This window comes from Coturnix japonica, chromosome Z (assembly GCF_054131305.1).
Source record: "Coturnix japonica strain WE chromosome Z, WE-NBRP24, whole genome shotgun sequence".
NCBI classification, from domain to species: domain Eukaryota; kingdom Metazoa; phylum Chordata; class Aves; order Galliformes; family Phasianidae; genus Coturnix; species Coturnix japonica.
Genome location: NC_140702.1, coordinates 29434763 through 29454036, shown reverse-complemented (window position 1 = coordinate 29454036; position 19274 = coordinate 29434763). Strand labels below are relative to the sequence as shown.

General features: G+C 49.1%; 1 protein-coding gene across 1 annotated transcript; it reads right to left on the bottom strand.

The window, feature by feature from the left end:
- Positions 1–4192: 4192 nt before the first annotated feature.
- Positions 4193–5162, bottom strand: LOC146753854 (uncharacterized). The gene has a single exon (XM_085530048.1). It carries the CDS (start codon positions 5117–5119, stop codon positions 4193–4195), a length of 927 nt encoding a protein of 308 aa, XP_085386174.1. The 5' UTR covers positions 5120–5162.
- Between the last annotated feature and the right edge of the window lie 14112 nt (positions 5163–19274).

Sequence of the window (19274 nt, the reverse complement as noted above, 5' to 3'; positions counted from 1 at the left end):
AGTGACGTGCTGCGTGTGTCACTGCTCCTCACGTAGGCGTGATGGTGCCAGTGACATCACAATGGGCCATCATCATCTGCTGCACTCCAACCACAGCAATGGTGCTCAGGTTTTCCACAGTGTCTCCTTCCACTTTATTATCCAATATCCATATCGAAACTTGCTTGCTTTCTAGCCACTGGATTGTTAGTGGAAATGTACTGAATGCACATCTTAGAATATGAAAAGGCTTGCTTAGAAGGATGAGAGTGAGTGATACACCGTTACGATCATGTTCATCACAGAAGTAAATAAATCTTCCTGGCACAAGAACCGTGCATTGTGTTGCTAACTCATGACAGGGCCCATCTTGTTTGATATCTTTATTGATAACCTACACGAGGGGATTGAGTGTACCATCAGTGAGTTTGCAGATGACACCAAGTTGGGAGGTGGTGTTGGTATGCCCGAGGGCAGGGAGGACCTTCAGAAGGATCTAGATAAGGTGGATTGCTGGGCTGAGGTGATTGGGATGAGGTTCAACACGGCCAAGTGCTTGGTCCTGCACTTTGGCCACAATAACCCCACGCAGCGCTATAGGCTTGGGGCTCAGTGGCTGGATGACTGTGAAGAGGAAAAGGACCTGGGGGTGTTTGTTGATGCTCAGCTGAACATGAATCAACAGTGTGTCCAGGTGGCCAAGAGGGCCAATGGCACCTTGGCCTGCATTAGAAATTGTGTGGCCAACAGGAGCAGGGGAGTAATCACCCCCTGGACTCAGCACTGGTGAGGCTGCACCTCATGTACTGTGTTCAGTTTTGGGCACTCGCTACAAGAAAGACATTGAGGAATGTGTCCAAAGAAGGGCAACAAAACTGGTGAGGGGTCTGGAGCACTAATCTTATGAGGAGTGGCCGAGGGAGCTGGAATTCTTTAGTCTGGAAGAGGCACAGGAAAGACCTCACTGCACTCTCCAACTTCCTGAAGGGAGGTTATGGTGAGGAGAGGTTTGGCTTCTTCTCTCAGACAACAAACAGGACCCGAGGAAATGGCCACAAGTTGCATCAGATGAGGTTTAGACTGGACATAAGAAGGAACTTTTTCTCTCAGAGAGTGGTCAGGCACTGGAATGGCTGCCCAGAGAGGTGGTGGAGTCGCCATCCCTGGCAGTGTTCAAGAGGCGTCTGGATGAGGAGCTATGACATATGGCATAGTGGCTTGTGGTAGCAACGGTAATGGGTGCATTGTTGGACTAGATGATCGTGTTGGTCCTATCCAACTTTGTGATTCTATGATTCTATAAAAAAAAATTCCTGCCTCTAAATGTTTGGTTTTGATGTTGCAGTGGAATAGTGGTAGATGTAACAAAGCACAATTCAGGTTGAACTTTGACATCATTTGCCAAAATTACAAGACAAATGTAAAGAAGGATTTGTGAAGAAAATATTTTTTTCTGGAAATACAGTACGGCAGAGAGGAAGAGGTCTAAGAAGAAGACGTCACAACGGGCAATCATCATCTGCTACAGTGTTGCCCGGGTTCTCCACAGTGTCTCGGTCCATTCCATTCCCCCTATTACATCTGCTCACTGTTGGCATTTTGCAGCAGCTTGAGGCATCGACTGAGTCTTCCCACTTTGCCCCAGCTGTGACAAACATCTCCAGATCCATGCAGCACTGGGGTGCCTTCAACAAAACCCATGTCTTCCTGTGAGCACTTTGGGGTTGATAATATGGCAGCCTTTTCAGTGTTCCAGCTTGTCTTTTTTGGACTGTCCTTCTATGGCCTGGACGAGGCAGCGCTGACTGTGTGGCTGCTCAGCTCCCCATATAGCCAGGCCGTCAGCTTTGTGCGACAGCTTGTTGTCTGAGCTGCGCAGCTGTGCAGCTGGGAGGTGCAACATCTGCCTGGCCCAGAGGCCACCATGCCGCCACGGGCCAGGAGAGCTGCCCTGCAGCAGCCCCATGCTGAACTGGCCCTGGCTACACAAGGCTTTCCTGCAAGCCAAGTGCTCCAGGCTCGCTGCCTCTGTAGTGTACAATGAGCCCATCTGGATGGGCGGAGTCACTCCTGTCTGCAATCCAGATGGGAGATACAGCCTGGATTAGGCCTGGTGCATGCCGGGCAGAGTAGATCATTCCCGCATCCCCAAGGTAAGAGCCACCCACGGGCCATCTTTGACCTGGTGTGGAAGGAACCAATGTGTGCAGAGGGCAGGGCAGCAGTGCTGGCTAAGTGGGAAGAGAAGGTATGTCCATGTCCTGCTGCCTCTGAGAAAGACATGGGTTTTGTTGAAGGCACCCCAGTGCTGTATGGATCTGGAAATTTATCATGGCTGGGTTGACATGGGAAGACTCGATCAAAGCCTCAGACACTGCTGACTGTGAAGTGACAACACTGAGCAGATGTAATATCTACATATGGATACTGGATAATATGCTGGGTCCAGTCTTGTTCAGCACCTTCATCAGTGACCTTGACGAGGGGATAGTGGCCACCCTCATCAAGTTTGCTGATGATACAAAGTTGGGAGGATTGGCTGACACACCTGAGGGTTGTGCTGCCATTCAGTGAGACCTGGATGAGCTGGAGAGCTGGGCAGGAAGAAACCGGATGGGGTTTAACAAAAGCAAGTGTAGAGTCTTGCGCCTAGGGAGGAATAACTGCATGCACCAGCACAGGTTTGGGGAAGACCTGCTGGAGAGGAGCTCTGCAGAGAGGGATCTGGGTGTCTGGTGGATGACAGGACGGCCATGAGCCAGCAGTGTGCCCTAGTGGCCACAAATGCCAATGGCGTTCTTGGGTGCATTAAAAAGAGCGTGGCCAGCAGGTCGAGGGAGGTGATCCTCCCCCTCAACTCTGCCCTGGTAAGGCCTCATCTGGCTTATCTAGTCATCTACTCATCTACTGTGTCCAGTTCTGGGCTCCCCAGTACAAAAAAGACGGGGATCTCTTGGAAAGAGTCCAGTGGAGGGCCACAAAGATGAAGGGCCCGGAGCACCTCCCCTGTGAAAAAAGGCTACGTGACCTGGATCTGTTTAGCCTCGAGAAAAGAAGGCTGAGCAGGGATCTGATCCAGATCTATAAATACCTAAAGGTGTGGGGGGCAAAGCGGAGAGACCAGACATTTTTCAGCAGGTCGTTGAGTCAGGACAAGGAGAAATGGCTGGAACTGGAGCATAGGAAGATTCACATGAATGTGCACAAGAACTTGTTTAAGGTGAGGGTGACGGAGCACTGGAACTGGCTGCCCGGGGGGGTTGTGGAGTCTCCTTCTCTGAAGATACTCAAGGCCTGCCTGGACGCCTACCTGTGCAACTTGGTGTAGGGAATCTGCTTTGGAGGGGGGTTGGACTCGATTTATGGAGGTCCCTTCCAACCCCTACGATTCTGTGATTCTGTGATCCCTGCCTCCCTGAAGCCTTGCAAAGGAAAGCAGATTTTTTTCCTTTCTTTCTCTGCCCACAGCTGCTGTATTTGAGTGTATCTTCACTTGCTGTAGAGTAGGACCTTGCTACCGTGATAGCATTCCTGCGTAGTTCATTGCGCACGCATTATAGTAGGAATGGAGTGAAACCTTTTGTCTTGCAAGCAGAGGACAGCGTAAAGACACGGGTGCACTTGACTGGTGGAGATGGCTGAGCTCGTGCCATTCTTAGAAGTAATGCAATGCCTCCCCTCTGCACATTTGCCTTTGCAGTGTGCTGTGGGAGGTCCCAAAGAAACGATAGCAGCAGCAAGGGAGGCCTCCAGGCCTAGCAGAGGTCAGACCTGCCCTGTGTGCGGCGCTGACAGATGCACGGGTGGCAACACGGATAATTTTTATGGAATTTTATTGGGGAATCAACTCTTGGAAAGGGTGGATAGGAGCAGGACAAGGGGAAATGGTGTTAGGTTGAGGGAGGGAAGGTTGAGGATGGATGTCAAGGGGAAGATCTGTAGTAAGAGTGGAGATGTGCTGGAATTGGCTGCCCAGAGAGGCTGTGGATGCCTCGTCCTGGTGGTGTTCAAGGCCAGGTGGATGGGGCCCTGGGCAGCCTGGTGTAATAAATATGGAGGTTGGTGGCCCTTCCTGTGGCAGGGAGGCATGAAGACTGGTGATGTTTGAGGCCCCTTCCAACCTGGGCCATTCAGCGACTCTGTGGTCTGCTGCAGTCCGAGCCCCTGAGGGCTGCTTGTGGCCTGTGTTCTGGCCAGCTGCTGGGGCACTGTCCTAGCGCCGCCTGCGGGGTGGCCTCTTGGCAGGAGGTGCAGTGTCCTCAGCAGTGTGGGCCCTCCTCCTCTTCGGGGCTCGCCGTGGCGCCCTGCCAGAGCGCTCCCTGCTTGTGCTGGCACTGGAGGGACCTGGCACTGCCTCCCCCGGCTCTTCCTGGGCTGCTTCTTGGACTCTGTGCACCAGAGCCAGGCTAGATGGAGGCTGGCTGGGACCCTCACGAAGGGCAGAGGATGAGGGGCCAGGAAGCTCCCCTTCCGTGTTTGCTTCCCTGGTGCTCCTGGATGGCTGTAGACTGTCGTCAACAGTTCCTGTTGATGGTGTAGCTGCACCATGGACAGCTGCGGGTCTGCCCTCCTGTCCTGTGGGAGCATGGGAGGCCTCCAGGCCCAGCAGACGTTGCACCTCTGCACTGCACAACCGCACAGCTTGGACAACGAGCTGTCTCGCAAAGCTGGCGGCCTGGCTTTGCAGGGAGCTGAGCAGCCATACAGTCAGCGCTCTTTCATCCAGGCCATATAACGACAAGCCAAAGAGGGCAAGCTGGAATGCTGAAAAGGCTGCCCTGTCGTCAGCCCCAAAGAGCTGCCTCACCTCCTGGTGCACCCAAGGCATTAGGGGCCGGAGCACAGCTGGGTGCTGGCGGAAAATGGACACCCAGGTTGGCATCGCCTCTGGTTGGCTTTGGGGTTCTCTTCTGGCCCTTGGCCCATCCTGTCTGACAACATACTCCTCAAAGTTGTTGTCAGAACGCACAGAGTGCAGGATGGACGTCACCCTGCCATTGCAAAGTGGGCACTTGGGCCTAGTCTGGGCCCAGCGCCGGATGCAGCCAAAGCAGAACTGGTGCAGGCATGGCATTACATAGCTGGCATTGTCCATGCTGTCCAGGCAAATGGTGCAGCGATGATCCAGCTCAGCAGCCATGCTGTCCAGCTGCGATGGTGGAAAGTGCAGGGGATGAGGGGCTGCTCCTCACGCCGCTGCTGCAGCAGCAGGGGTCACACTAGGAAAGGAAGAGAGGCCACGGTCACTCGCTGAACCCGGCAGAGGAGGAACATGTGCCCACGTCCCTTGCCAAGTGCCCAGGTTCCTCCCTCCCAGCTGCCCAGGGTGAGGAGTCCCCTTACCGGCTCCCTTTGCTGCTGCGGCCTTCTGGGTGCCCCGGCTGCCTGAGCCAGGCAGGTCGGGGAAAAAGCTCCGGTGGCTCTGGGGACGAGCACTGAGAGCGGCTGTCAGCAGCTCCCAGAACACGAGACCAGCACCAAGGCAAGACTTGCCGCTCGCTCCAAACCTCACAGACACGCTCGGCTGGAGTGTAGGCACAAGCCAGACTGAGAGAGAGACTCTGTGTCCCGGCTACAAGCACTGAGGGCCAGGACGTCACAATCCACCCTAGTGACGTGCTGCGTGTGTCACTGCTCCTCACGTAGGCGTGATGGTGCCAGTGACATCACAATGGGCCATCATCATCTGCTGCACTCCAACCACAGCAATGGTGCTCAGGTTTTCCACAGTGTCTCCTTCCACTTTATTATCCAATATCCATATCGAAACTTGCTTGCTTTCTAGCCAGTGGATTGTTAGTGGAAATGTACTGAATGCACATCTTAGAATATGAAAAGGCTTGCTTAGAAGGATGAGAGTGAGTGATACACCGTTACGATCATGTTCATCACAGAAGTAAATAAATCTTCCTGGCACAAGAACCGTGCATTGTGTTGCTAACTCATGACAGGGCCCATCTTGTTTGATATCTTTATTGATAACCTACACGAGGGGATTGAGTGTACCATCAGTGAGTTTGCAGATGACACCAAGTTGGGAGGTGGTGTTGGTATGCCCGAGGGCAGGGAGGACCTTCAGAAGGATCTAGATAAGGTGGATTGCTGGGCTGAGGTGATTGGGATGAGGTTCAACACGGCCAAGTGCTTGGTCCTGCACTTTGGCCACAATAACCCCACGCAGCGCTATAGGCTTGGGGCTCAGTGGCTGGATGACTGTGAAGAGGAAAAGGACCTGGGGGTGTTTGTTGATGCTCAGCTGAACATGAATCAACAGTGTGTCCAGGTGGCCAAGAGGGCCAATGGCACCTTGGCCTGCATTAGAAATTGTGTGGCCAACAGGAGCAGGGGAGTAATCACCCCCTGGACTCAGCACTGGTGAGGCTGCACCTCATGTACTGTGTTCAGTTTTGGGCACTCGCTACAAGAAAGACATTGAGGAATGTGTCCAAAGAAGGGCAACAAAACTGGTGAGGGGTCTGGAGCACTAATCTTATGAGGAGTGGCCGAGGGAGCTGGAATTCTTTAGTCTGGAAGAGGCACAGGAAAGACCTCACTGCACTCTCCAACTTCCTGAAGGGAGGTTATGGTGAGGAGAGGTTTGGCTTCTTCTCTCAGACAACAAACAGGACCCGAGGAAATGGCCACAAGTTGCATCAGATGAGGTTTAGACTGGACATAAGAAGGAACTTTTTCTCTCAGAGAGTGGTCAGGCACTGGAATGGCTGCCCAGAGAGGTGGTGGAGTCGCCATCCCTGGCAGTGTTCAAGAGGCGTCTGGATGAGGAGCTATGACATATGGCATAGTGGCTTGTGGTAGCAACTGTAATGGGTGCATGGTTGGACTAGATGATCGTGTTGGTCCTATCCAACTTTGTGATTCTATGATTCTATAAAAAAAAATTCCTGCCTCTAAATGTTTGGTTTTGATGTTGCAGTGGAATAGTGGTAGATGTAACAAAGCACAATTCAGGTTGAACTTTGACATCATTTGCCAAAATTACAAGACAAATGTAAAGAAGGATTTGTGAAGAAAATATTTTTTTCTGGAAATACAGTACGGCAGAGAGGAAGAGGTCTAAGAAGAAGATGTCACAACGGGCAATCATCATCTGCTACAGTGTTGCCCGGGTTCTCCACAGTGTCTCGGTCCATTCCATTCCCCCTATTACATCTGCTCACTGTTGGCATTTTGCAGCAGCTTGAGGCATCGACTGAGTCTTCCCACTTTGCCCCAGCTGTGACAAACATCTCCAGATCCATGCAGCACTGGGGTGCCTTCAACAAAACCCATGTCTTCCTGTGAGCACTTTGGGGTTGATAATATGGCAGCCTTTTCAGTGTTCCAGCTTGTCTTTTTTGGACTGTCCTTCTATGGCCTGGACGAGGCAGCGCTGACTGTGTGGCTGCTCAGCTCCCCATATAGCCAGGCCGTCAGCTTTGTGCGACAGCTTGTTGTCTGAGCTGCGCAGCTGTGCAGCTGGGAGGTGCAACATCTGCCTGGCCCAGAGGCCACCATGCCGCCACGGGCCAGGAGAGCTGCCCTGCAGCAGCCCCATGCTGAACTGGCCCTGGCTACACAAGGCTTTCCTGCAAGCCAAGTGCTCCAGGCTCGCTGCCTCTGTAGTGTACAATGAGCCCATCTGGATGGGCGGAGTCACTCCTGTCTGCAATCCAGATGGGAGATACAGCCTGGATTAGGCCTGGTGCATGCCGGGCAGAGTAGATCATTCCCGCATCCCCAAGGTAAGAGCCACCCACGGGCCATCTTTGACCTGGTGTGGAAGGAACCAATGTGTGCAGAGGGCAGGGCAGCAGTGCTGGCTAAGTGGGAAGAGAAGGTATGTCCATGTCCTGCTGCCTCTGAGAAAGACATGGGTTTTGTTGAAGGCACCCCAGTGCTGTATGGATCTGGAAATTTATCATGGCTGGGTTGACATGGGAAGACTCGATCAAAGCCTCAGACACTGCTGACTGTGAAGTGACAACACTGAGCAGATGTAATATCTACGTATGGATACTGGATAATATGCTGGGTCCAGTCTTGTTCAGCACCTTCATCAGTGACCTTGACGAGGGGATAGTGGCCACCCTCATCAAGTTTGCTGATGATACAAAGTTGGGAGGATTGGCTGACACACCTGAGGGTTGTGCTGCCATTCAGTGAGACCTGGATGAGCTGGAGAGCTGGGCAGGAAGAAACCGGATGGGGTTTAACAAAAGCAAGTGTAGAGTCTTGCGCCTAGGGAGGAATAACTGCATGCACCAGCACAGGTTTGGGGAAGACCTGCTGGAGAGGAGCTCTGCAGAGAGGGATCTGGGTGTCTGGTGGATGACAGGACGGCCATGAGCCAGCAGTGTGCCCTAGTGGCCACAAATGCCAATGGCGTTCTTGGGTGCATTAAAAAGAGCGTGGCCAGCAGGTCGAGGGAGGTGATCCTCCCCCTCAACTCTGCCCTGGTAAGGCCTCATCTGGCTTATCTAGTCATCTACTCATCTACTGTGTCCAGTTCTGGGCTCCCCAGTACAAAAAAGACGGGGATCTCTTGGAAAGAGTCCAGTGGAGGGCCACAAAGATGAAGGGCCCGGAGCACCTCCCCTGTGAAAAAAGGCTACGTGACCTGGATCTGTTTAGCCTCGAGAAAAGAAGGCTGAGCAGGGATCTGATCCAGATCTATAAATACCTAAAGGTGTGGGGGGCAAAGCGGAGAGACCAGACATTTTTCAGCAGGTCGTTGAGTCAGGACAAGGAGAAATGGCTGGAACTGGAGCATAGGAAGATTCACATGAATGTGCACAAGAACTTGTTTAAGGTGAGGGTGACGGAGCACTGGAACTGGCTGCCCGGGGGGGTTGTGGAGTCTCCTTCTCTGAAGATACTCAAGGCCTGCCTGGACGCCTACCTGTGCAACTTGGTGTAGGGAATCTGCTTTGGAGGGGGGTTGGACTCGATTTATGGAGGTCCCTTCCAACCCCTACGATTCTGTGATTCTGTGATCCCTGCCTCCCTGAAGCCTTGCAAAGGAAAGCAGATTTTTTTCCTTTCTTTCTCTGCCCACAGCTGCTGTATTTGAGTGTATCTTCACTTGCTGTAGAGTAGGACCTTGCTACCGTGATAGCATTCCTGTGTTGTTCATTGCGCACGCATTACAGTAGGAATGGAGTGAAACCCTTTGGGTTGTAAGCAGAGGACAGCGTAAAGACATGGGTGCACTTGACTGGTGGAGATGACTGAGCTCGTGCCATTCTTAGAAGTAAAGCAATGCCTCCGCTCTGCACATTTCCCTTTGCAGTGTGCTGTGGGAGGTCCCAGAGGAATGATAGCAGCAGCACGGGAGGCCTCCAGGCCCAGCAGAGGTCAGACCTGCCCTGTGCGCGGCGCTGACAGATGCACGGGTGGCAACACGGATAATTTTTATGGAATTTTATTGGGGAATCAACTCTTGGAAAGGGTGGATAGGAGCAGGACAAGGGGAAATGGTGTTAGGTTGAGGGAGGGAAGGTTGAGGATGGATGTCAAGGGGAAGATCTGTAGTAAGAGTGGAGGGATGCTGGAATTGGCTGCCCAGCAAGGCGTAAGGCTGGGCCTGAGGGCTGGTTGTGGCCCAGCTGCAGGCACGGCCGTGTTCTGGCCAGCTGTTGGGTGGTGTCCTAGTGCCGCCTGCGGGGTGGCCTCTTGGCAGGAGGTGCAGAGTCCTCCGAGGTGTGAGTCCTCCTCCTCTTCGGGGCTCGCCGAGGTGCCCTGCCTGAGCGCTCCCTGCCAGTGCTGGCACTGGAGGGACCTGGCACTGCCTCCCCCGGCTCCTCTTGGGTGTCTCCCTGTACCACGTGCACCGGAGCCGGGTTGGATGGAGGCTGGCTGGGACCCTCAGGAAGGGCAGAGGTTGAGGGGCCAGGAAGCTCCTCCTCCACATTGCCTTCCGAAATGCTGCTGGAGGGCTGTGGCTCAGGAAGGTGTGCTGGGGAGGCATCTGCATCCTGGGCCACTGCAGGGCTGCTCTCCTGCCCGGTGGTTGCATGGGAGGCATCCTGGGCAGGCTGATGTTGCTGCTCCCTGCCGCACAGCTGCGCAGCTCGGACAGCGAGCCATCGTGCAAAGCGGGCAGCCTGGCTTTGCAGGGAGCTGAGCAGCCGTGCAGTCAGCGCTGCCTCGTCCAGGCCAAAGAAGGACCGGCCGGAGCTGACAAGGCGCTGTACTGCAGATGCCCCGTGGTGAGCCCCAGAGAGCTGCCTCAGCTCCTGCCGCAGCCGGGGCAGCACAGGCTGGGACACAGATCGGGGCTGGAGGAGTGGGGCTGCCATGTGTGCCCTAGTGCGCACCCGTCGTCGTCGTCGTGCTCTTCTGCCCCTTGGCTCATTCTGACGGAGGACAAACTCTTCAAAGCTGCTGTCTGCACTCACCGAGCGCCGGATGGACATCATCCTGCCTCTGCACAGGGGGCACTTGCGCCTCCTCTGGACCCAGCGCCGGATGCAGCCAAAGCAAAACCCGTGCATGCACGGCATGACAAAGCTGGCATCAGTCACGCTGTCCAGGCAGATGGTGCAGCGATAGTCCAGCTCAGCGGCCATGCTGTCCAGCTGTGATGGTGTACAGGAAAAAGTGCAGGGGATGAGGGGCTGCTCCTCACACCGCTGCTGCAGCAGCAGGGGTCACACTAGGAAAGGAAGAGAGGCCACAGTCACTCGCAGAGCCCGGCAGGGGAGGAACAAGTGCCCACGTCCCTTGCCAAGTGCCCAATTCCCTCCCTCCCATCTGCCCAGGGTGAGGTGTCCCCTTACCGGCTCCCTTTGCTGCTGGGGTCTTCTGAGTGCCCCGGCTGCCTGAGCCAGACAGGTCGGGGAAGAAGCTCCGGTGGCTCTGGGGACGAGCACTGAGAGCGGCTGTCGGCAGCTCCCAGAACACGAGACCAGCACCAAGGCAAGCTTTGCCGCTCGCTCCAAACCTCACAGACACGCTCGGCTGGAGTTCAGGCACAAGCCAGACTGAGAGAGAGACTCTGTGTCCCGGCTACAAGCAGTGAGGGCCAGGACGTCACAATCCACCTTAGTGACGTGCTGCGTCTGTCACTGCTCCGCACGTAGGCGTGATGTTGCCAGTGACATCACAATGGCCATCAAACTTGTTCAGTGACACCTGTCCAAGACATAACATCCTGACAAGCTTTTGGAGTTAATGGCTAGTTACCACGAGCACAGCAGTAAGAGGATGGATGTGCTGTTTCTCCTGATGAATAAAATGCGTGTACCCTGACAGCTACCATCTCCATATTGGACGGGACCTGTGTCCCCTGATAATAGGGGTAAGCAGGAGTGTCCCTGACAACCTGAAGGATTCCAAAGACGAACAGGTATCCCCACTGCAGAATTTCAGCCGTGCAGGTCGAGACATCAGTGACCGACTTGCTGCCTCCCTGTGGACCAGCGAGACATCGCCGGATCCTCGGTGGTGATTATCCCTGCTCTGAAAACAGTTCACTAGAATTTCCCTCTTTACTATTGCCAACTTTCCCATCTTCCTCAAATCCCTTAGTTGCTTAGAACTTGTAATAAATCAACTGAACAGCATTTGGCCTTGTTTGTTGTCTTTGTCTTCCTCTGGGTATGTATATGTTGAACCATCTCCACCAATAATTGGATCCAGACAGCACTGAAACCAGAATTCAGTGAGTTTTTTCAGAGCCTTGCTTAAACACCCATCTTTTATCTGGTTTGGATACATTATTTTGCCTTGCCTTCCCTTTAGAAGGTGTTGCCTCCCTCCTGGGGATGTTGCATTCTTGAATATTGCCTGAATGAAAAGGGTAAAATAGCGTGAGAGAAAAGTACACTTAAGGGCTAAAACTGCTAAAAGCATAATCTGTGTTACAGGTAGGAAGTCTCTTTCAGGATATTCAGCTTTCTAAAATACTGTGAATTTGGGTGAAGATTAATGGCCAGTGTGCAGTCCTGGCAGCTGCTAACCTGGAATCCCGACTACACCTCGTCCTTTCCACAGGATGCTGAGGCCACCTGGTGCAATCGCTTGCTCAAAGACAGACACCTAAAGCTGGTTGCCCAGGACCATTTCCAGATAATGTTTGAAGATCTCCTGAGAGGAAGGCTCCACAGCCTTTCTGAGTGACTGGCTCCAGTGCTCAGTCACTCTCACAGCAGAAAGAGTAAGGGATGCCTTGAAAGCCTGTCTGCAGTGTTGATTTCCTCATGTTCAGATGGAAATTTCTGTCTTCCAGTTCGTGCCCATTGCTCCTGCATAGCATGGAAAAGAGCCTGGCCCCATGCACCTGACTCCTACCCTGTAGATAGGAGTAGATATTTATAAACAATAATGAGAATCCCCCCTCAGTCATCTCCAGGCTGAACTACCCCAGATCTCTCAGCCTTTCATCATGCAGGAAATGCTCCAGGCCCATCATCATCTTGGTGGCCTTGGATGAGACAACTGAAAATCCTGTAATCTTTGCAGCTGTGAGAGAAAACAAGAGGGAAGATTTGACCCTTTCCAGAGGCTAAATGAAGTAGCAGAAGTGTTAGAACCATGCAGAAATATCTTGCCTGTTAAATTCATAGAGATTTTGGAAGATTTTAAATACCAGAAGTTCTTGATTCCTTCTCTCAGTTACATTGTTTTCTTTTTTCATGGTGAGTAGTTCCTGCATCACCTACACAACTAAACAAAGTCATAAACTCTCTAAGAATTTATTGTGTTTGGTGTAGAAATAACAATAAAAGGAATGTTACAAATGTGTGTTTTAGCACCAATTCTCCTATAGTTTGGAGTTTTATGTTTGTCTGATTTAGTTGTTGCTTTGTTTATTTCTGTAAGACAGACAGATAGAATCTAGGCATCATTTACCAGAGAAGAACTTCATTTACAGGTTATTAAGAGCTGATTTTCCATAAATGCATAAGCTCAACAAAAATGTGTGCGCACCCCACACCTTAGTTGCAGTGCAGCTATCATATAAAGGAACACTAGTGGTTCTTGTTTTCACCTGTAATTCTAATATTTTTCAGAGGAATAATAATATTTGGCTTAAGTGCATTTCCTGAATCTTGGAAAATATGAGCTCAGAGAAAGAAAGATGGTTTATAAACTTTTGGTTTTAAAACAGGATGCTGCTGCTCAGGAGGTGATGGAGGCCACATCCTACTTGTTCTTAGCAGTTGAACCTTAAAAATTAAGCAGAAGACGTGAACTTGCAGAGAAACACAATAAACAGAAAACCGATTCTACAGATGAACAGTGAGCAGGGTTTATATTTCTAATTTATAACAGGAAACATTTTTTGTATTTATTTATTTTTTTTTATAAAACAAATATGCAAAGAAACAAACGGAGATGTTGTTCAGAGTATAGGAAGGAATCTACAAATGATTGGAAGGTACACATCAAAGTTACAATACTGTTTTCAGTGAGGAGGCAGCAATGACATGGCTGAGCAAAGAACAGATGCGCCTCCAGCATTCATGGACCGTCTATTATTAGAGCTTTTCTGTATTTCATTCCTTGCAGCCAGGTTAAATTAAGCCAGAAATGACAATACAGAGGTGAGTCTTCCCACAGTCCTAGAACCACAGAATCACAGAATCACCAAGGTTGGAAAAAGATCTACAAGATGATCAAGTCCAACCATCCACCCATCACCAATAGTTATCACTAAACCATGGCCCTCAACACAATGTTCAAACGTTCCTTGAACACCTCCAGGGTCGGTGACTACACCACCAACTTCCTTTGGCAGCTCATTCCACTGCCTGAACACGCTTTCAGAGAAGTAGTGTTTCTTAATGTCCAGCCTGAACCTCCCCTGGCACAGCCTGAAGCCATTCCCTCTAGTCCTATCACTAATGGCACAAGAGAAGAGGCCAACCCCCAGCTCACTACAACCTCCCTTCAGGAAGTTATAGAGAGCAATGAGGTCTCCCCTGCGCCTCCTCTTCTCCAGACTGAACATTCCCAGCTCCTTCAGCTGCTCCTCATAAGGCCTGTGCTCCAGACCCCCCAGCAGCTTTGTTATCACTATTTGAACACTTTCCAGGGCAATGGAGAACAGAACAATTCTGAAATTCCATATATACTACTAATAAGAAACCCAAGCTAGCTTCTAGGGCATTCTGTGTCATCTAAAATCAGACTTCCAGTAAATATCCTGTTTTTCTTATTCTCACGTATCTGTCCCTCAGGTCTTGTCCCCACTATGTCCCATGTCACTCTCACCCTGACATCAAATTTCAAAAGTCTACGTTCCTTCTACAGTTTTCTTTAAAATTATCAAAGAAGAACATAAATCTTCCTCTAAGGTGTCCTACCCAATTCTTTATTCACTACTTGCAGCAAAATTATGCTGATATAATATGTAGACAAGGAATCTATAGTTGCTAATGACTTAATGTGGTAACTACTTTTGTCTCTCATATGAAGCTTAGATGAGGGAGCACAATGGGCTGAAAGGATCATGCTGTGTTTTATCTTCTGATGAGTCTAGCAGACCATAGGCTAACAGCTGTTCTGTTTGCCTCTGATGTATGCATTCAAACTGCTTATAATGCAGGGACAAAAAACAAACATGCAGCAACAAATAAACAACAACAACAAAAAAAAAACATAAGATAGATGAAGATTCAATTGAACTAAAGGCATTTTGCAAATACGCCTGATTACACGAAGGAAAAGAAAAAAAATGCAGAAGAAAATAACATTACCCATACTTTATTTCCAGGAGCTAGTGATTTTTTGTTCTTGACATGAATGCCTATCTCCTAACATCAGCTCCATTCTCTGTTCATGCAGATCCTTCTGTTTCAAAGGGTTTATAGTCACAGCATCTGTTGCTTCTTTGCCTGTAGGAAAGGATCTACAGTGATGACTTGAAATTCCAACCCACTAAGAAGACTGTTGTCTTGGGTAACTGAGGAGCAGCCAGAAAGTTTTCGGGAGCAGCATGCAGAGAGGAGGTTGTTCTTGCAAAACATAAAAGAAGAAGAAAGATTATCACTCCAAATTGAAAAGCAATTATTACTTTCTAGAGAAATTGCAACTGTCACAATTGCTTCACCTTCCGAAAGGAGGAAAAGAAGAAAATGGCCTCTGTTCTTATTTAACAGAGTTAGTAAGCATTAGAAATGGTGGGTACAGTAGGAACTGGAATTGATTCCAAAAAGCCAGAGTAAAATGCTGTTCAATGCTTCCATCCTAAATGCTTGGTTTTGGTTAGTTTGTTACATTACCATTTCTTGTGTGTGAGAAAAACTTTCCCTTGGAGTTATCTAAGGTTTATTAACACTTTATTAATTATCTTATGAAACTGAGGCAAAGTCAGACACTAGCAGGAGCTCAGATCCAAGTTTCAAATGAAAAATAAGAGTTAGAGCAAACATTCTGACAATTAACCATCTATAGCCCATGGTTAAATTTCAAATACCAATGTTAGACTTTACTAGCCAGTGCAGTAACATTTCCAGAGTTATCATAGTACACTGCTGTCAGAACATACCATATTTTTCCTTTTTGCTTTAGGTGAAACTTTTCATTTGAAATGAGCTCAGCCATTTCCAAGGACATACAAAGATGGCAAGAGACTGGTAAAAATAACTGAGAGAACATGGTTTTCCACACAGGAAGAAGTACCTCTGTGAAAATATTTGCCACAACGTACTGCATGTGATAAGTTAACCTGAGTTCATATGGAGGTCAAAATCAGTCAGAGGTTTCTCAGCACACAGAAATGGCATCTGCTTCAGAAGAGAAACTGCTGAAGCCAAGAACTTTTTGGAAGCTATCAGGGTTTAGAAAGAACAAATGGGTCTGCCCTATGCCTCTGAGTATGCAATGTCCTTGTGTCCCTTTGTGGTTTCTGCACCACAAGGGGCTGCCAGGGGCACAACCATCTGTTCGCTGTCCTTCTATCTCTCAGAATTCCAGTTCTGAACACTTTACTCATTAACATCTCCACAGAACATCAGGCAGAGCGACACATCCCCCTTTACTTCCTCGTGCATTCATAGAACAACAGCCTCTTACTCTTGCAACTTTCTCTTAGTGCAAACAGTAAATATTTGTGGTGTGATGTAAAATTTATTGGTTCCCCTCTGTCCCTTTTCCACAGTCACCAATAATGCTTTTGCCTATATGAACCACATTTTCTGTTGCCACGATGTGTGAGCTATTAGAGATCTTGAGAATGAGCAGCAACATTTTGGTCATTAAATGTTAATAATATGTTGTAGTTAGTTGTACTTTAACTAAACAAGTTGTTCCAGGGGAAGATTAGATTAGACTTAAGGGAAAATGTTTTCTCTCAGAGAGTGGTCAGGCACTGGAATGGCTGCCCAGGGAGGTGGTGGAGTCGCCATCCCTGGCAGTGTTCAAGATGCGTCTGGAGTGGCACCATTCAGAAAGATAAGTAACAAGTCTCCCTTAAGCTGTCGGTGTGCTGTCTGTGGCACTGTGCTTCCAGAGCTTTCTGTGCATACCTCAATAATAAAATGTCAAATGCTATACCTTTCTTATCTTCTTTTGTCTTTTGTCCTGGAAGTCCTTGTCAGCACTGGGAACTTGGAGGATGTAATAGGAGAAGAAAAGCATCTTTCCATCAGTTTTATTCTATATCCTTGAATGTTTACTGCTGGTAGTAATATATTGGGAAAGAAGGGACATTACATCCTAGCAAAATATTGGGTTGTTTTCCCTTTATATCCAAGTAGTACCTCATGGGATAATCAAGCTACTTGTTATGTCATAGCAGAAAATTCAGACCGTGAAAGATTTGGAAGACTTTGCCTCCTTACAGTTTTTCTCTGGAAGTGCATTTAGCAGTTAAGTTCTAGATCTTTTATGGACACGCTGTATATCAAAATTACCATCATCTAATCTCGCAAACTATAATATTTACTCTAGTGCTGACATTAAAGCAGGTAAATGGGATTGTTTAAACTTTGTGAAGGCTTTGAGGCTTCATTCATTCACATTTGAAATTTTAGTTTTCAGTCCCATTTGGTGTTTCCTTTTGAAGGAAACATGTGCCATGTTCATATTGCTTAAAAGAAAATGTGTCCTTAAGTTCATAGAACTGGAACATTCCCTGCATTCCAGGTTTGAAATATCACTTTTTACAAGAAATTCATCTCCTAGACACCTTCATCTGGGGAAAGAAAGTTATCATTTGAGAGCAGCTCGGCAGAGAAAGACCTGAGGGTCCTGATGGACGAAAGACTCAACATGAGCCAGCAGTGCGCTCTGGCAGCCTGGAAAGCAAATGGGATCCTGGGCTCCATCAAGAGAGGGGTGGTCAGCAGGGATAGGGAGGTGACTGTCCCTCTCTACTCTGCTCTTGTGAGGCCCCATCTGGAGTACTGTGTCCAGGTGTGGAGCCCTCAGTACAAGAAAGACATGGAGATTTTGGAAAGGGTCCAGAGGAGGGCCATGAAGATGATCAGGGGGCTGGAGCACCTCCCCTATGAGGACAGGCTGAGGGAGTTGGGCTTGTTCAGCCTGGAGAAGAGAAGGTTGCAGGGTGACCTCATTGCAGCCTTTCAATACCTGAAGGGAACTTACTCCCAGGAGGGGAGTAAACTCTTCAAAAGGGCTGACAATAGCAGGACATGGGGAAATGGTTTTAAGTTAAAAGAGGGAAGATTTAGGTTGGATGTTAGGGGGAAGTTCTTTACTAGAAGAGTGGTTAGGCCCTGGAACAGGCTGCCCAGGGAGGTTGTGGATGCCCCGTCCTTGGAGGTGTTCAAGACCAGGTAGGACAGGGCCCTGGGCAACTTGATCTAGTAATGGTGTATGATTGGTGGCCCTGTTAGGCACAGGGGTTGGAACTACATGATCCTTGAGGTCCCTTCCAACCTGGGTCATTCTGTGATTCTGGGATTTAAAACATATTGTATGTTCATATGAAATAAGACTCTTTATGGTCATCTTTTGTTTTATGAAAGTTCCTTGCTTTGCTAGACATTAGGAAGAATTCTTTACTGTGAGGGGGGTGAGACACTGACCCAGGTTGCCCAGAGAGGATGTGCTTCCTCCTGGAAGCATTCAAGGCCAGGTTGGATGGGTCTGTGAGCAACCTTGTCTGGAGGGAGGTGACCTTGCCTATAGCACAGGAGATGGAACTAAATGATCTTAGAAGGCCCTTCCAACCCAAACCATTTTGGGAACTCAGTGGCTCTGGGAGCTCAACATACATGTTCATTTTAGAGGCATGGGGCAGAAAATCTGTGTAGTTTTTTTAAGCAAAGCTTGGTTAGCCTTAAGCTTCCATTTCTTTCAGATGTACTCTGCTTTCATGACATTCTTTTCCTTGAGTCTTTCTGTTGACCTTGTATGTTCCACTCTTGAGTTTCACAACATGGCAATGTGAATTAACTATTGCCTGGATACCTGCTTCATCACAAGAATTGCCAGTTTTTATTCCATTGGTTTGAAACTACACCCTGTTGCACACTGGAAGCAAAACTATTATAAAGTTTAAACAACAGCAGCAATAATAAAGTTTTTCTCCTTCACTGTAAATTAATGGTTTTTAGAGAAGAGCTGTAAAGTGTTGCTCTAAATTTGTAATTTTAATTTTGAAAATGGAAGCTATTTTCAGTTTGATGTAGTGAGATGTGATTGCTACTTGTTCTTTCTTTGCTTTTTTCTTTCCCAGGGACACCAGAAATCAAAAGAGTTGATATTCTGGTGGATGATTCAAACATACCTAACTTGGGTTGTTATGCCTCTGAGCGTCCTCTTGAGCTGCTTTGACAGTCCTCAGGTTTTGAAAGCGTCTGTGACAGGGATAAACATTATTAGTAATAAATAAAGGTAAACGTAAGCCATATATGCATTACATTTTAGGAATTGTCCAGGATGGGACTGGTCCTGTGATCTTTTTTACCAGTGGTCATTACCCCCTGTTGGTGAGGCCACGCTTGGAAGTACTGTGTGAAGTTCTGCACTCTCCAGTGTAAGAGGGACATTAACACACTGGAAAGGGCACAACAAAGGGCCACCAAGATGAAGAAGAGATGGAGCATCTGTCTGATGAGGAGAGGCTGAGAGAGCTGGAACTGTTCAGCCTGGAGAAGAGAGGGTGCCAGGGGATCTTACCAGTGTTTACAAATACTTACTAGGAAGGGTACAACTGGGATGGAGCCAGGCTTTTTTCAGTGGACAAAAGGCCATGGGCACAATCTGGTTCAGGGTCTCTCTGAGCACCAGGAAGCACTTCTTCTCCAGGTGGGTGACTGAGCACTGGTACAAGGTGCCCAGAGAGGCTGTAGACTCTCCTTCTTGGAGATCTTCAAAAGGCA

Excerpts from the sequence above, each read along its gene's own strand:
- LOC146753854 (XM_085530048.1), bottom strand. The coding sequence starts at position 5,119 with ATGGCTGCTGAGCTGGATCATCGCTGCACCATTTGCCTGGACAGCATG.